The sequence below is a fragment of the Pyxicephalus adspersus genome, chromosome 1 (genome assembly GCF_032062135.1).
Source record: "Pyxicephalus adspersus chromosome 1, UCB_Pads_2.0, whole genome shotgun sequence".
NCBI lineage: Eukaryota > Metazoa > Chordata > Amphibia > Anura > Pyxicephalidae > Pyxicephalus > Pyxicephalus adspersus.
In genome coordinates, this window is record NC_092858.1 from 89,508,385 (window position 1) to 89,525,304 (window position 16,920).

At 36.7% G+C, this 16,920-nt stretch overlaps 3 protein-coding genes across 6 annotated transcripts in view; 2 read left to right on the forward strand and 1 right to left on the reverse strand.

Annotated features, from left to right (window-relative positions):
* LOC140335549 (myotubularin-related protein 9-like) overlaps nucleotides 1-4,963 on the forward strand; it is a gene marked incomplete in the record, with an annotated part of 17,769 nt that extends 12,806 nt beyond the window's left edge. For 2 of the 4 annotated variants that reach the window (XM_072418255.1, XM_072418281.1), the window contains 3 exon segments: nucleotides 761-981; nucleotides 3,570-3,721; nucleotides 3,804-4,963. In XM_072418255.1, the coding sequence (XP_072274356.1) occupies nucleotides 761-981; nucleotides 3,570-3,721; nucleotides 3,804-3,892 (462 nt within the window). 4 annotated transcript variants of the gene reach the window in all.
* On the reverse strand, nucleotides 4,849-14,692 carry EIF3I (eukaryotic translation initiation factor 3 subunit I). The gene is made up of 11 exons (XM_072418293.1): nucleotides 14,552-14,692; nucleotides 12,738-12,830; nucleotides 11,862-11,949; nucleotides 11,103-11,168; nucleotides 10,434-10,583; nucleotides 9,389-9,516; nucleotides 8,698-8,808; nucleotides 7,794-7,883; nucleotides 7,491-7,564; nucleotides 7,323-7,415; nucleotides 4,849-5,931 (listed from the first exon to the last, which is right to left on the reverse strand). Exons 1-11 carry the CDS (start codon nucleotides 14,552-14,554, stop codon nucleotides 5,850-5,852), a joined length of 978 nt encoding a protein of 325 aa, XP_072274394.1. The 5' UTR covers nucleotides 14,555-14,692; the 3' UTR covers nucleotides 4,849-5,849.
* A 20-nt stretch (nucleotides 14,693-14,712) lies between these two features.
* Nucleotides 14,713-16,646, forward strand: TMEM234 (transmembrane protein 234). Its single transcript, XM_072418306.1, has 3 exons — nucleotides 14,713-14,899; nucleotides 15,673-15,739; nucleotides 16,155-16,646. The coding sequence occupies exons 1-3, from the start codon at nucleotides 14,732-14,734 to the stop codon at nucleotides 16,277-16,279; spliced, it is 360 nt and encodes a 119-aa protein (XP_072274407.1). The 5' UTR covers nucleotides 14,713-14,731; the 3' UTR covers nucleotides 16,280-16,646.
* Nucleotides 16,647-16,920: the final 274 nt, after the last annotated feature.

Below are 16,920 nucleotides of genomic sequence, written 5' to 3' on the forward strand. Positions count from 1 at the left end.
GTAAAATTAAAAAAATATTAAAACTTTTAAAAGTTTATAAACTGTGTTATGTATTGCGGCTCCAGACTATTTTTCTTGAGTGGAAGAGGAGGCAAAATGGCTCTTTTGATAGTAAAGGTTGCTGACCCCTGGTCTATATGACATTCAGCTGATCTTTCCCCATTACTAATTTATCATGCCTTGTTCTGCACCCTTTTTGGAGGTTGCCATTTAGGTAGAAGAAGAACTTCCTTATGTCAGAACCTCTAATAAGGAGGATAGCAATCTGGACAGTAATGAAATCACAATATCTAAATCTGAGTAAGCAGTCAGAGACAGCAGTGCAGATACATTGCTATGATATTGCTATAGCTATGATATTGTAGGGACAGAGGTGCTTAAGGATCAGGATTTTTGGAAGTACAGTTTTCAGTATATGTCTAGTAGTGGTTGGTCATATTCAATTGGTTTTGTTCTTGTAATGTTTTGCAGCTTTCCAGGAAAGGAAGCTTTTTCACGGAGATCTGCAAAATGTCTTCAACATTAAAAGAACAACTCTAGTTTAATGTGACTTACTTCTACTAGACATTCACTGACCTGGATAAATGAGAACCCATACAGACATTTTTTCAGTGTACTTCTTGAGTAACCATTTATAGCTGTTCTATATAACATAAAAAAATCTTTACTTTTTAAGTTAGGTCCCACTTTAAATACAGCTCTTAGCAGTGACCAGGGTATGATCTGACTGCAGTTTTCATCCACCCTCTTGTCATCACAGGCAGGACACCCATTCCAGCTGCGATGTGCTCGATCTGGGTGGTCACAGGAACGTGCTCAGCAGGAGTCACCCAGTTTCCTGCTTTTCCTGGACTGCTGCTGGCAACTTACCCGGCAATTTCCTAGAGCAATGGAATTTAATGAAGAACTTTTGTGCATGCTGGCAACCCATGCATACAGTTCAGAGTATGGTACTTTCCTGTGCAATAATGAAAAAGAAAGGTGGGTAAAAAAAAGAAAACCAATCAGTAATTTTTTTTATCAACAAATCTCAGTCTACTTAACACTGGTATGGTGGAGTTATGTTTAATTTGTCTTCAACATATGTCCTCATCTGTCTTTCAGTAAGTAGGAAAACCACTTCCCAATGATCAAATTCAGCATGGGTTTAAACCATCACAATATTAAAAATATAGCTTACATTTTTCAAATCAGTATTGTGCCATAATGTTGCTGTATGTCACCCCCTTAATCTTCACAATTTAGAGTTAGGTTTCATAGTGAAGTAAGTACCGGCTATACTTGTTTGGGAAGGCTTGTCAAATACCTGTAGCTTGGTATTATCAATCTATTTGTGGTCAATAATCTTTATCTTAAGCCCCAAAAAAGTGCATTTGTTGTTTTTTATAAAGTGGTGGGAAAGTTTTTTTATTGCTGTTTTTCTACTGGTGACCATTTCTACCGGAACACAAAAAGATGGGAAATCCAGCTTTACAGTTGTCATAGAGGAGAATTGGAAGAACTTTTTTTTCCAGTCGGGACCCCTATTCTAGTACAAACTGTAATTTAAGTTTTTTGTAATACCATTCCATTGTATGCACAAAAAAGGGGGTCACTTCCTCAAACAGACTCAACCATCCAAGGGAACAGTTCCTACATAAAGTTTTTTTTTGTTTAGAATGAGGAAGAATTATAACTTTTTCCAGGTTTTATTGCAATCGGTGTGACAGTTGGGAAGGTTCCAACTCAAACAAATAAAAATCTGAGAAATTCTCACCTCTTGCCTAATCTACTTGGAAACATGCAATGCAATATGCCATGTTGATGCTTTTGGTCAGGTAGACAAATCACATTCATGTCCAGCAGCACAAAAGCATTATTTTGTGCTTACCATACCTGTCTTCTAAAAGTACTAGAACATTTCATTTTACTTATCGATCTACTCTAATAAATGTCATATTTTTAGCATGATGAAGTTTCAAGTTACAAGACATTTTCCAGGGTTCTAGAAATACCAAGATATCTAAGATGTTTTAGTGCCTATCCAGCAACCATCTGTTATTAGGAGAGATAGGACTTTCATTTCTCCCAAATTGTGAATGCACAGTAAAAATAGAAGTGACAGACTGAGACGATTATTGGATATTTTACTTTCTACTGCTGTTGGCATGTTCCTTGGTAGCATATGAACACTTCAGTACAACTAACTCCAGTCTTGCACCTCTTTTTCACAGCTGCTGCACAGTGCATTGAGGTTTACACAAATTGGAAAACTACTTGAGTATGCATCATATGCAGCAAAAAAAAACTATTATAGATGTTCCTCGTGCATACACATCATTATTTTTTTTAAAAAAAGTATCTAGTTGCTGTAATGTACAGAAACAGATCTGGAGCCAATTTTGTACTTGACCAATTGGCAGTCAGTCTCATAACATGGCAAAAAGATACACAATTCTCTGCCTGAATGTTGTAGTTTGGGATGGGGTGAACAACAAGACAATGGAAGGTCCCAATCAGATTTTCTTTTTTATTGGTACAGAGAACATGACTTTATTTCGATATTTACCAACATTTTCAATCACTAATTGTTAATTTTTTCAGATTGTTTATTGGATCAGAAGTAAAAATCAGGATTTAAACAACACACCAAAGAACTGTCTCCTAACTAATGAGACTGTAAAAGTACTTTAGTAGAATAATACTTTTGCTTTCTTTCTTTAATTTGCTGTAGCATGAAAATATTGCCGGTAAATAACTTGATGCTCACAGGATGAGGTTGGGATATTAGGTAAAGCCATTGCTAAATATGTTCTCTTTGATTTCCTCATTTTACAAATAATGTCTCCGTATTTTTTTTTTCTATGAATGTCTACGCTAGAAGATACTGGTATGTGCATTTAATGTATATTAAAAAAACTAGTGCCAGTACTGATAAACTCAGGGTGCATAAAGGCTGCAGCTCCCTTAATCTTTATACAAATTGGGTTAAAAGTGTTGACATACATAATTAGGTGATTCTACAAAGGGTTTGCATATTTATCTGAGTATATGCTCTCTGCAAAATTAAGGAGCCTAATTATAAACAGTACATTTATAATTAGGCTCTTTAATTTTGCAGAATAGGTACCAGTTTATAATTATATATTCCTATATCCTCTCTCAGCCTGAGATTGGAAAGAGAAAAGAAATGAAGGAGACTGACAAGCTTATTTCTTGGTTAATCTAGTTACTCCTCCTGTCCATATTTTTTGGTAACATAAGCATCTTCTTTCCATAGTAAAAATGCTGCTGCACAAGGCATTGGCATACAAAGTGCTCTATATTTGAATATTGTGAGCAGGCAAAATTATTTTGCAGAATGGATAGGCAATGTATGTGTCTGCAATAAAACATGCTCACTTGCCTGCTTGAAATCTTATTTTACAAGTATACTGACTAATCAGTAAATAAGTATGCAATAAGAAAGCCTTTAAACAATATAGTTCTATACAAATCAGAATATCTACATTTATGTTGTTCAAGTATAGTAAAACTTCATGCAAAAAAAAGGTGAGCTTTGCTTTGATTATGAACATTATTGTCAACAGGTCTTTATATAAAGTACGAGAACAGACTCATTCTCTTTGGGGATTTTTGAACAACTTTGCAGTAAGGCAAAACCTTTTAAACCCCATCTATGAAAAAGACCCATTAGTCATCTGGCCATCAGTAGCACCACAAAGCATACAACTGTGGGAAGGTGAGAACCAAAACAAAATGAAACTACTTTATGCATTGAAAAACTAAAATGTACTGATTTATACTCTCCAATATCTCTACAGGTTTCTTTCTTCGGTATTTGATACCTGCAGAACACAAACAAAGAGCCTGGCAAAGAATTCAGGCGATTGTTGGTGAAGAGCACAAATAGACTTTTTGTTTTATGACCCAAAACTTTTACCTCTTTAAAAGAGTTTTTAGTTAACACTATGATGCTGCTACTTTTTGGAAAAACAATTAAAAAACACAACAGATTTTGCTTTATTTGCTCAGACACCAACATTACCCTGCAACCACAAAGCTGCAATTTCCCTACAATACTTCTTAACCCCAGTTACACATGTACAAAAGAAAAAAAACGCTGTATTTCTTTACATTAAAGTCTGCATAAAAACTTATGTCTGTATAGAAGAACATTAAAGTGTATCTAAACCCAAAGACAAAATTGATATTGAAACATAATAGTCTTTGGATGTGACAGTTGAATTTGTTCCCCCATCTGCTGATCAATAAAAATGTTTTCCTTAAGGTGACAAACCAGGTCCACTGCACTATATCATCATTAGCATGCTAGGCTCATTTTATCTGGACCACAAATTCCCCTTGTCATTACTTAAGAGGGTTTCAGAGCTCACAGAAAAGGGCTAGGGAGTCTGTTGAAATTTCTTGAATTTTTTTTCACTTTAAGTTACAAGGAAACAAGTATTACGTTTGAACAATTTGGTATTGTTGGCCCTGGATTTAGATACACTTTAAAGGAACACAAGCTCAATTTTAAAGCCAAGTATTTTTTAGTCAGTTGTAACTTTAACAGATGAGCTAAATACTTCTGGTGGGGTCCACTGAACTATGAAGCAATCTTTGTCCACGTTAACTGGCATTAGATGTCATAGCAATGGCAAATGTACAGGTAAGATCATGTCCTAATAAGTTTTACATGGCAGCCACTACAAGATTTTTTGAACACCAATAGTCATTGATCTTTACAGTCTGTGTAACCTATTAGATTTTGCACACCTACTACCTTGTTAAAGAAATGGAACTATTTATAGATTTCATCAGCTAAGATATTTTGCAAATCCAAATTTGTCAAAAATCAGGCACATAAAAGAGTCAATATTAAGGTTTTATTATTCCATCATATACCATTTATTGTGTATTTTACATATGTGTACAATGAGATGTCACTTGCCTAATAAATGCAATTATTTCTTTATTTTAAGTTTGAAGATATTGACATCAATAAATAGTGATGGTGAGATTGAAGTCATGTGGAGAGTTATAAAGAATCCCATTACATTATATTCCTTTTGTTAAGCTTCTCAAACCAAAATGTATATTTTACATAGTGAACAGTAAAATATGGCAGGAAGAGAGAATGAGAATTCTATTGCTGGTTGCCGATTATGTAGACAAAAAATACTGAGAAATTATGAAAAAGCTGTTACAGCAAGGAATGATTTTTTTTATAGAAATCTAACGAATGAAAACAATTTAGGGTCTATTTAGCAATGTTTTAACCCATGATTTAATTGTAAAATTGCGATTACAAAGCTATGTACACACTCTAAAATGATTGCTGCCCGAGAGGAACATCATGATTGTCTCAGGCAAAAATCTAGCATGTGTACAGCAGCCCCATGGCAGATTGAAGAAAGACTGAGTGGGAATGACCACTATTTTTGGAGGAGAGCACAGTGGGACACCGCTTGTTCTGCCCAAATAGAAAAGATCTTTGCGTATAGTGCTGGTCATTCTTCTGTCCCTGAAAACGATCACAAAGAAATGTTTCCAGAAACAGAAATCTGACGCCTATATATTGCTTTAGGTGAAAACAATGATAAATAGATCCCTTAGAGAATAACTACATTTTAGTGCATATCTTGACCTTGTTCCTGAAGCCTGTAAAAAAGCAAAGCCTGTGGAACATTTGGAGGGAAAGAGGCCACTCCAAGGTGTATCAAGGAAAAAGATAACAGAGGATTCTGCACTGTAAATACAGTTATCCTTTGGGGAAGGCCAACTGGTAAAAGGTTTTATTCTTGAAAAAAACAAGGATATGCTTGCTTTAAAGAGTTTTTCCATTAAACTGGTTCAGATTAGACATCTTAGGATTCAAACTCAAAGTCAAAATACTGTTGATCAAAGTAATGTATTCTGACATATCCGTCCTCTCCGCCACTGCTGTAACTGTGAAAAAAAAAAAAAGAAATTGTCACATTAGTCATGGATATTTATTTTTAAAAGATTATTTCCTTAATAGATTTAAGAAAATAAAAAAAAGACAAAAAAACAAAACCTAATACAAAAACGGCTTAATAGTGGCTATGTTAACAGACCATTAGGCCCAGTTGCCATCTCTGCAGCCACAATAACGTGGCTATATAGATGTACATTCTGCTGTGGTGGGGTCAGGAAGCCCAATTATTTGCCTCCTACTGCACCAAACACTGTACCTGTACCATTTTTTGTTTACGTTTACACTGCAATGCACAATAAATTTGGTACTGTGCTTTGTATTCCAGTCTGTTTGCTGGATGCTATTCACAATAAACAGATGGCACAGCAGCACACTCTCTCATATTATGTCCAATACTGTGCAGTGACATGCAAGGAGCTTTATTACATAGATGGCACCCTATCAATAGATATATTTCAGAAGAAGGTGCATGAATGCAAAAAAAGATTTTTGTGTAAATTACGATGAAATCTATTTCTTAAAATCCACAGAGGTGCTTCGGAACTTTCTACCACTGGGCTATACTGCCACAGCCAGGACCACTGGACATAGACAAAAAAAACCTGCTGCCAGCTCAGGATAACTCTTACTATTCCCAGTATATGCCTTAGAAATGTAGAAAGCGGGATCAGAGATGTACCTCAAAGGTTTTTTAGCAAGTTGTACAAACATCTGGTGCTTTCTTGTTTAAGTTCAACTGAAGGCTGACAAAACAGCAAATCAGCTCAACAGGAACTAAGATTGCCTGCACTCAAAGGGCTGTCTGAAGGATCTTATCCCCAATATAAAATATAGGGAAATGCCCTTCCCTCTGCAGTCATGTCCCCACAATTTACAGCCCTCATAACAGGCCTTTCTCATAACATTCACCATTCCTCATATATAACAAAGCACCACACATCTCATGACATCATACTTTTTAAGTGACACAACTTCTTGGAGAGTAGTGGAAGTGCAGACAGGTAATCACAGCTCTTGCATAAAATAGGAGCACTACATATATGCATTTGTACATGATCAGGATACAGTTTCGAGATATAAAATCCAATCCGCCTCCATATTTATAATATATTGCTGCCATAAACCTTTCCATTTATTACACCCCTATAGCATCTGCAAAATTACATCTATAGACAAGCCCCCCCTGTCTACCCACCAAACTACTGCAACTCCTCCATCTGCATCTACCTTATTCCCAAAAATTACACAAACAACTTTCCCTAGGCTGATGAGACCTCCAGCTGGCCTCTATCAGACATATAATTCTCCTTCCACCAACAACACTGGTAACAAATTAAATTATCCCTTGGGGGAAAAAATACAACAACTAAAAAATGCTTACCTTTTACCATCTGGATGAAAGGCTAAACTGTTAATGGGTCCAAAATGGCCTTTCACTCTTCCAAATTCTTCTTCAATTGCAACATGGAAAAACCTGTTGAAAAAAAGCAATTAGCTTCCAGCACTTTCTACAAAATGATCTATTTGATTTTTTAAATATGGGGCTTACCTAGCTTCAAATTTACCAATCCTGGTTGAGGTTGTTGTCACATCCATAGCTTCCTGTCCTCCTCCCAGAACAACCTGAAATAAAAATGTACATGAATGAGACAACAACCAATCTTTCATTATGTTAAATTGAATATGAAACTAAAATGGTTTCTTTCAGGCACTTTGGTTTCAGACACATCCCAAAAACACACATACTTTCTCTCTCTCTAAAATCAGTAGTGGAATACATTAGAAACTTACATAAAAGCTAAGCCCCTGTAATTCCCACAATAGTTGTGACGACAAAAAAATAAATGCTTACATGGTCATAATTCGGAGACAATGCTGCGGAGTTCACTGGTCTCTCAGTGCGAAAGGACTTTTGGTGTTCCAAAGTTGTGCAGTCAAACAACTACAAATATAATTCAAAATCAAAACATTTGTCATCATTAAATACATATTTTTTCCTGTCTGTAATTTACCTATAGACACTAGCCAAACAGATTATGAACATCATATTAATCCTAGGTAAGACCTCCTTTTGTGGCTTTCCACAATCATTTTGTGTGCGATTGGGAGATTCCTATCATACAGCATCTCATAAGAGTCCTACTGAAATAGAATCAGGGATCTGGCCTACCCCTCAGTCCACATATGGTAAAATAGTTCTATTCTAGGCTAACAAGCAGAAACCAAAGTCTTCTGCTGTTGGAGCCCATCCACCTAAAGGTGCTTTGTATTCTAAGCCCTAAAGGTTATTAAAGTTTTTGTAGCCCAAAGGCCTTATATCACATATCTACTGCAAAAAGGAGGGGAAGTTAAGTAAACATGTTGTGCAAGCGTAGGAATTTTTTTTATATAGTTTACTATTGCTTTACATGGTCCAAAGATATGGCCATTGCAATCCAAATTTACAGTAAGGGAATTTTGCTCAGTTATCTTAGGAAGAAGGTATGATAAAAATATTTTTTTACTGCTTGTTTTTGTAAAAATCATGTTATGTCCTGCATTTTTTGTTCCCGGCACAATGAGAAAAATCAGCTGGGATGCCAAACAGAGCAGATTTGATCACAGGTGAAATTTGAATTGTCTTCAGCAATATAAAATTAGGCTCAACTATTAAACATTAGGTCACCTCTAAGTACCCATCAAAAATAAATTAAATTAAATCTAAGCACAAGTTTAAAAGCAACCAGAAATGGCTGTTAAATCCTCAAGTAGCTCACCTTCGCACTGCAGTCCTTGGATGCTGTGATAAACATGGTCATATCCCTGGAAGCCTGAATATCATTGATCTGCTTTGAGTGCTCTTTGATACTGTTCACAATCTCTCCAGACTGAAATATAAATGTAAAAGCCGTTTTAAAAAGGAGTTTCATTTTTCTGAAATATTTTCCATTCAGTAAAGAAACTGTTTCACCAACTGACAGTTTACTGGTTACAGAACAAAGCAGTACACACTAAAGGCTGTAGATTAGAATATTAGTTTGAAAAGTAACTTAAATTGAGAGACCTGAGACTTGCATCTGTGTCAATGCACTTGGCTTGTGTCCAGAGCCTTAGTTTGAGACATTAATTTCACAAGCTCCTAACGTGCAGCTGATCAACTTCCAACCTTCATTTGACCTGCTTCAAATAGATTTTGTATCCCCATATTTATTTGGGAATTCAAATCCTGTTTGAAGCAAATGCATGTCAACATAAACCCAAAGGCAGTAAGCTCCAGGAAGTTTCAGATGTTGTCCAATAGTTTGTGCATATACTGACACCATATAACACCAAGCAGACCTGTTTAAAAATACAGCCCATCATGTAACAGTGGAGCTAAGGCAAGAATGAACATTTAAACCATTAAATGATATCTTACAAATTCTTGGTTGAAGAAATGTGTAACAAAGAATGCTATATTTGCCTCACCTTTGCACTGTACAGGTTCAATTCCCCATTTTCATGGCCAGCAATAACATTCTCACCCAAAGGCCCCCACACAGCACTAGTTATCTTGGACTCGCTGCAGTTGATCTTCATGTATGGTTCATTATCCTCTGCGGGAAAAAAAACAAAAATGACTAAATACGGAAATCCAAATACTTATTACTGCCAAAAACAATGTGCTTTGTGAGAATTTAATAAGGGAAAATATTTTAGCAGTCTGCTATCATGTAAAACATTCAAGCCCTGCATTCCTTGGTTAAAAAATTATGGCACTATAAAACTTCTAACACATTATATAAAAAAAATATATAGTTCAAAAATAAAATGAGCCACTTGGATAGATGATGCATTTTTTTATAATAAATTTGTGACAGCAAGAAATACAATTACAATAAAGCAGATCCATTTTTCCAGAGGCACACACTTTACAACTCCCAAATAAAAATTACATTTTTGTACTATCGAAGTAATCAGGAGACTTTTTTATTATAGTTATTAGTCCACATTTATGTACTATGGGCTATCATATACATATATATATATATATATATATATATATGTCAATTTTCACTTGTGATCCAGTTTCTAATAGGACTAATGGGTCTGGATCTGAAGAAAATTCAGAAGCTGAATAGTAAGAGTCTGTTTTTCTTTTTGTTTCTGGCCAGTTGTGAACAGATCAGAGATGTTAGTACCTAATAAAGGTTCACAAGTGGTATTTTGTCTATACCAATCTGATCACTTTATATCTACTTGAGTGCAAAATAAGCATTAGATCTGCTTATGTGTATTAGAACTAGCCGTCTCTTTCCCTGCCAACAAAAGCACATTAAAAACATTTTGCCAGTCTACAAATAGGAAAGGATAAAACCCACACTAATCCCAGTTAGAATTTAACGTGATAACGGGCATTAAATGAACAGTACTGACAGGAAAGGGATCATTTCTCATCAAAAGGTATACACAGGATTCCTAAAAACCTTGCTGTATGCATTTATACATTTCCTATTAGATTCCAAATCCTCACCTATCTGGGATGGATCTCTTAAGTCAAAGAAGTTGACAAAGCACTGATAACCCATTTGCTTGTCTGTAGAAAACATGATGATGTTGCCTCCAAAGTCAAATCCACAGGTTCTCACAGCAGAATTTGTCTGTAGGTGGGCTAGCTGCTTTCCTAATGTACAAAAAGAAAGGTGATTAAATATAACAGGCAGACTTTGAACATCATTTTTGTTTCTTAAAGGGACCCCATTACCAAACATAAAAATTTCAGGAAATGCAAGGAAAAATAAGTATCATAAAGGCTTAGCTGCAGTTTTTATTTATTTTTTTTTTTTTGAAATTTCGATATGCCACCGAGCTTGCTAAAGGCAGCAGAAATTTCAATTTCCATAGCACAGCTCACCTTCTCCTCTTTTGGGAGAGTCCAATATTATGTACTTGCCAAAACCCACATTTGAATATATAACATAAACCAAATCTATATAAAAACATCAGAAATTTTACATTCACAAAATGTAAGAATTGTTTTATTATGGTATGCCCTTGTATTACAGATCTTGATTTACTACTTTTTTCTACAATACATTGTAATACAATATATGTGGTGTACCAATTCTGTTAAAAAACAAAAAAACAAAAAAGAAAAAAACAGAATGCTCGCATTTTCAATAAAATGTTTAAAAGCACTTACCTGTTTCACAATCCCATAATCTGCAAGAGTTATCTGCTGATCCAGAGAGTACATGCCGTGTTTCCCCTGTGTGTGTCGTTAAAGAATTTAATGTACAAAGGTGCAGAGATATACTAGTGTGATTACTGACTACACTGTACATTTATAATAGTTTATCAGTACATTTCTTTTTGATCTTACCAATGTCAGATAATTGATACTCCCTACTTTAAACGTATATAACCCCAAAATGATAGACATTTAAATTGCTAAAACCTTGAGTATCATGAATAATTGTCTGAATTTTATTATTTTAAATACTGTTAATCTCAAGACATTTCCTGTCTACATACATTTAAATTGGTGTCTGCATGGCAGTTTACAGTCTTCATTGAAAGAACATATGAATGCATAATATTGTAGTACAATTGGGAAACATGGAAAAATCGTTGTCACCAAATAAAGTACCTGCACAAGAACCTTCATGTCAGAATCACAAGATGATATTTAAATGAAAGGCCTTGGAATTTAAATAAAACCCTAAGAATCAACTCAAATATTCTTTATTGCTTGCAGGGTCTCTGTAACAAAATTCCCCAACAATATACCTAAAGCTGAATTCCAGGATTCCAGGCACATAGCCAAGTATGCTAGTTGTTCATCCAGCAAAAAGACGTGAATAGTACATTTCTGTCTACCAAACCTATTTATTCCATTACCAGAGAAATAAATTCCATCCCACCACATCAATGTAATGGCTTTCAATAATTTAAAGGATACAGTCAACGTCAACACACCAGACAGCTCCCGTGTGCCCATTGTAGGTACCAAGTCGCTCACCATTGACAGAATACCAAACATTTACAACCTACAGATAAAAGCACAAATAAAAAAAAAGTCAAGTTATTGGATTCTTTAAATTGGAACTTTAATTTATTTTTTTTTTAAATATTACCCCTAATTCATTAATAAAAAAAAAATCTCTAATGTAAGTAAGAGTGACTGATACAGCCCTCTTATGTGACAAGACCATGCTCCTAGGTGGAAAGAGCAGAATGACACAGAGGCGAGTTTGTCAGTCTGCTACTCTTCCTTTCACTGTCTCATCACAGGCTGAGGGGCAGGAGAGAGACCTGTGTTAGTAAACTACAGCAGGGAAAGATCAAGTTTCTTGTTCTGCCAAATAGGGCTGTGTTATGTGGCAGAGATGTATAAATGGAGGAACGCACATAAAAATCTTTGGCAGGTAAAACAGTTCCCTTATATATATCATTTACCCTGTGTGTTAAGTTGTTTGCCTGGAGTTTAGCTAACACATCCACTCAACTGGAAACTTCTTTATCCTTGAACAGAATATGAAAAAACACTGCGCTAGTTTACTTCTTTTTATGTTTTTATGCACAATGCTTTATTCATGCCTGTGCTCTATGGTACAAAGAGCATCTGTAATTAAACAATTATATGACTAGCACTTCATTCTTTTCAGCCCTTTCCTCTCAACAATTAAAAAGACAAGTTACAAAATCTGCCATCTTAAGGTGGGAGCTAGATTTTGTCAATAGTTCACATTCTTACACAAGTGAACGCTGAATACTAATACAGGATTTGGTATAAAAGAAAAAAAACCCAAGCATGTACATCTAGTTTGATACTTACTGGATCTTTTGCAACTGTAAACAGTAAGTCTCCATCACGATTGTACTTTATCTGAGTAATAGATCGCTCATGGCCCTGAAGCAGGATGGGTCTCTGATAATGAAAGAAAGGTGTTTATAAATAATATATTTCAAATAAAACAAAAACTGGTTGATGTATAAAAAGATTTTAATTGTAAGGGTTGTTTTCATTTATTTGCTCTGCATTATAAACATATATGAGCATTGAACAATTGTAATTAATGCTTCCACTTCATTCTATATTAGAGTACACTGGATGTACACATCCAACCACTTCCATTCAGCAGACAACTGGTGCTTTCCAGACAGATTAATGATCGGTGTCAACCTAAAGGATCCCATTTACACAGACCTTTCACTCCAGGATGATGTAAGCTGCCATTTCTGTCCTGTCTATAATATCCCGCTTACCTGGTTGGTGTTTGGACCCTCAGTCTTTACTACCTTCAGAATCACGGCATAGGCAAAGCTTATGTGTTCAGGTAATGCAGGTAATGAATGATTGTAATCTGTGTGATGCATGATCTGTATGACTGTTTTAGATATTACCTGGATGATCTTCAGTAGTGTCAGTAACATCTATTCTTTACAATGAGTACAGCAAAGGCAGCTTAAATCATCTTCCAGTGATAGGTCCACTTTAAAATGCACATTTTGACCCACAGAAATGACTGCTTTAATGTAAATACATTGTTACATCACAAATATTGACAGCATGTCCTGATAACAAAAAGACTGATTTTACAATCAGTCTACAGCCCTGATGGGTATATTGCTGCCCGTACCCCTAATGCCTCACCTTCCCTTCTGATGTAAAACTTTTTTTTTTTATGTTTGGTTTCATTTTATGGTTTGTATTATCAGGCAGGTCATTATGGCAGAAAGAGACAGGCGCTGTCCCTTCTGTAATAATGAGTATTACCTTTCTGCTTGCTCTAGGTTATGCAGCTTTGGTTGCCAGGGAAAACCAGCAAGCGCAGCTTCCCTTGCATGTCCCGGGATGAATAAAGTATATGGGAGTTACATCATACCCACACAGCCAACCAATATAGCTGAGAATAGTCCAGAAAAGGACGATATCAGTGCGCTGAAATGAGGACAGGTGAGCTGTGTGGATTTAGCACCGCTATAACAATGAGACTGAACTGATCCTATATAGTGGTGACAACCCCTGCAAAAACTTCACAATCCAAACTGGAGGTTTGAGTAATCCTAGCAGTAATAGAAAGCAGCTTATAGCAAAAAAAAAACATTCTATTAATAAAAGTGTTACAAGATGATTGTAACCAGCCAGATGAGTTTTGTATGGAGCTGGGAAGGGTCAGTCAGAGCTCTGATCAGATTATGTCTTGCTCTGTTCACACAAACGTTCCCCACCCAGCCACACTTTATCCTCATCTAATAAGTTTGCCTGCAGTAAACAATTGCCCGGGTTGTGGCGATCGGACCACAGAAGCCTGCATTGTGCTGGGTGTTACATGACTTTATTCCACCAGGCGGCCAGGAGATAACAGAGCCCGGCATGTTACCCGGCACACACACTCGGTGAGCTCCGGTGTATGCCGGCAGACACACCCGGGGAAATACAGCAACGATAAGAGATCAGCATTGCAGCATTTATCAGGAATGTCCAATGAATACAGCGCCCCGACCATACACACCACCACAGGATTTACAACTTATACTATAGTTCCTGCTAACGTGACCTATGCCTCGTACTGACCCCACTCCACACACACACTCGCCTGGTACACGGCGGTCCCACATTCCCCATCCATAACGCATTTTACTCACCATGTTGGAAGATGTGCTGCTACAGCTGCGGCCGGCCAAGATATGCGCGTGTAAAGGGAGCCGGAAGTCCGAAGAGTAGAGTATAGAAACTGCATTATCTATTGTAACCGTACCGGAAGTGCTGGGGATCGGGGAACACGTGTATAGCGCTCCCAGTGGTGCGTAGAAAATTGCGTTGCAATGTCTATAGGAACTGAAGATCTGTGCTCTCTGCTCCTGGTGGCAGTTCTATGGGGGGTTACTAACCCCTTCTTACGGAAAGGAGCAGAGGGGTTAGAGAGAGTGAGAGAAGACAGGACAGTATGGAGACTGCTGTATCAGGCCAAGTTCCTTATCTCCAATTACAGGGTGAGACACAGGACAACACACAGGGTGCTTACTGTGCTTTATAAGTCTTGTCAAGTGTTGTGATAGGAGGTGTGCAGGGTGACAGGGTGTTTCTACTTTGTCTGTATTGAATACTTAATGTTCTTCCTCAAGGTAGTCGGAGGAGGGAACAAAACACAGTACAATACAATACAACACAATAGAATACAAAAAAATGTACAGTGGCTGCACTTCTGCACTGCTTTACTGTACTCAGGATCACTTCTTCACAATATATCACAATACAATACAACACTGCAGTGACTGCACCTCTACACTGCTTTACTGTACCCAGGATCACTTCTTCACACTGTACTGGCAATCACTTCTTTAGCAGTGGCAGTATTTTGGTATTTGTATGGTATGTTCTCTGTGCTGTAACTAATAATTGATCAGCTGGAAATAAGAAATAATGCATTGTACTGGATGCGTAGGAGCACTATCTATCTGACCACTATGCACATGCAGTATGCAGGAGGTGGAATTTAATCATCACAACACCCGCAGCTGTGAAATGTGAATTGAGAAATTGGCTCAGCACATAACTTTATAGCTGTAAATTTTCAGGGTGCTTGGTATAGGCTTAGAACGGCCTGCCAAGCACCAGCAATCCCCCTCCCCACACACAAATACAAAATAGGTCCAGAAAAAGGTAGCGTAGATGTGCCTGGCCAATAGTAACGATCATTATAGTAAATAACTTGTGCATTATAGTTAAATGAATTGATCCTCGTATTCACTCTTTTCTTTTTCAGTACATTATTCCCTTTCTTCTTAACCAGAGCGGCTCAGTAGTTTTTTACCTTACGTTGGCGACAACCGGTATGTTCTCATTTTTAAACAGCAAAATAGAAACACAGTAATGTGGAAAATATGCAATTGTATGACTGAGAAACTAGGATAAAGGTCTGTCACGTATAACGAAAAGTTCTGTAACAAGGACCTTTAAAGCACTACCAACAAGTCTTATTTTTATAAAAAAAAAAGATTTAGTTATTTATTGAAAATGACCCTGTATTTTGTATTAATGATTAGTGATTGGGTTTAAGTATATTTATTACCTCCTTTATTGAATTTTTCAAAAATAAATAGGATCTGCTTATGTTTTTAAGCCAGTTACTCAAAGTATTGAGGTTATCGAATCAACATTACAACCAAACTATGAGTTGATCAGCAATGACAGGCTCCAATGAATTTTCCTTTAATGATTCATTCATTCTCATTTATGCATTTGCAGAGCTGTCCTTGGCTGTCCCAGTATGTAATTCCCTTGCCCTGGTTTTCACAGTGGTGACTGGACTGATTTTGGGAGAAGACATTGGTGGGAAAGGTAAGTTAGTGACAAGAACGTTGAGACTTTGATCAGACTGGCAATGAGGTTGCAGTGTGGTTACAGCTTCTTCATGCCAGTAAACTTCTGCCTTGGGGGAGACACTAGAAGTAAATTCTACTTGTGGCAGACCCTTAGAGAATGAATGGAGCAACAGTGAGTGGTACAGTACCACTCTCCGCTGCCTGCTGGCCAGTAGAGTTTTTTTTTTTTTAAAATCAGAGCTATGGTACTAGTAACCAAGTGGCTTGATTCCAAGGTAGGTCTAAACCTAGCCTATTGGTCAATAAAATAGAGCTGATGCATTGTTGCATTTTACCCACAAAGGGCAAACAAATGCATTTTCTCTAAATCTGGCACTTATGTTGCCCACTGTGTTGTGTTCTACCGTGTTGCCTAATCTTTTTCTGTAACTGCTCTGATATATGAATTATTTATTTCATAATTCTATACCATGAGTATCTAAAAGTATTTTACATATATATTTGCCCGCCACCAACAATTCAATAGGTAGCTTGTGTGTTAAGTGCAGGGTAGTAGTTGTGGGAAACAGGGAAAATGGTTTAGGTCTTCCCTATGCCCAAAAGAACCAGTTTTTTGTCAAGCTTTAATGGTGGCTTAAAGTAATAAGGTTGTACAATATAGGTAAGGTACTTGTTCTCCAGCCTAGGGG

Bases quoted from the DNA above. Each gene is read 5' to 3' on its own strand.
- TMEM234 (XM_072418306.1), top strand. From the start codon at position 14,732: ATGTCTATAGGAACTGAAGATCTGTGCTCTCTGCTCCTGGTGGCAGTT. The intron at 14,900-15,672 runs GTGAGACACAGG...TTTCTTTTTCAG, and splicing joins TCCTTATCTCCAATTACAGG to TACATTATTCCCTTTCTTCT. The intron at 15,740-16,154 runs GTATGTTCTCAT...ATGCATTTGCAG, and splicing joins CCTTACGTTGGCGACAACCG to AGCTGTCCTTGGCTGTCCCA.
- EIF3I (XM_072418293.1), bottom strand. The intron at 11,950-12,737 runs GTAAGTATCAAA...TTTTATCTGTAG, and splicing joins TTACAGTTGCAAAAGATCCA to GTTGTAAATGTTTGGTATTC. The intron at 8,809-9,388 runs GTGAGGCAAATA...TTTATATTTCAG, and splicing joins TGAACCTGTACAGTGCAAAG to TCTGGAGAGATTGTGAACAG.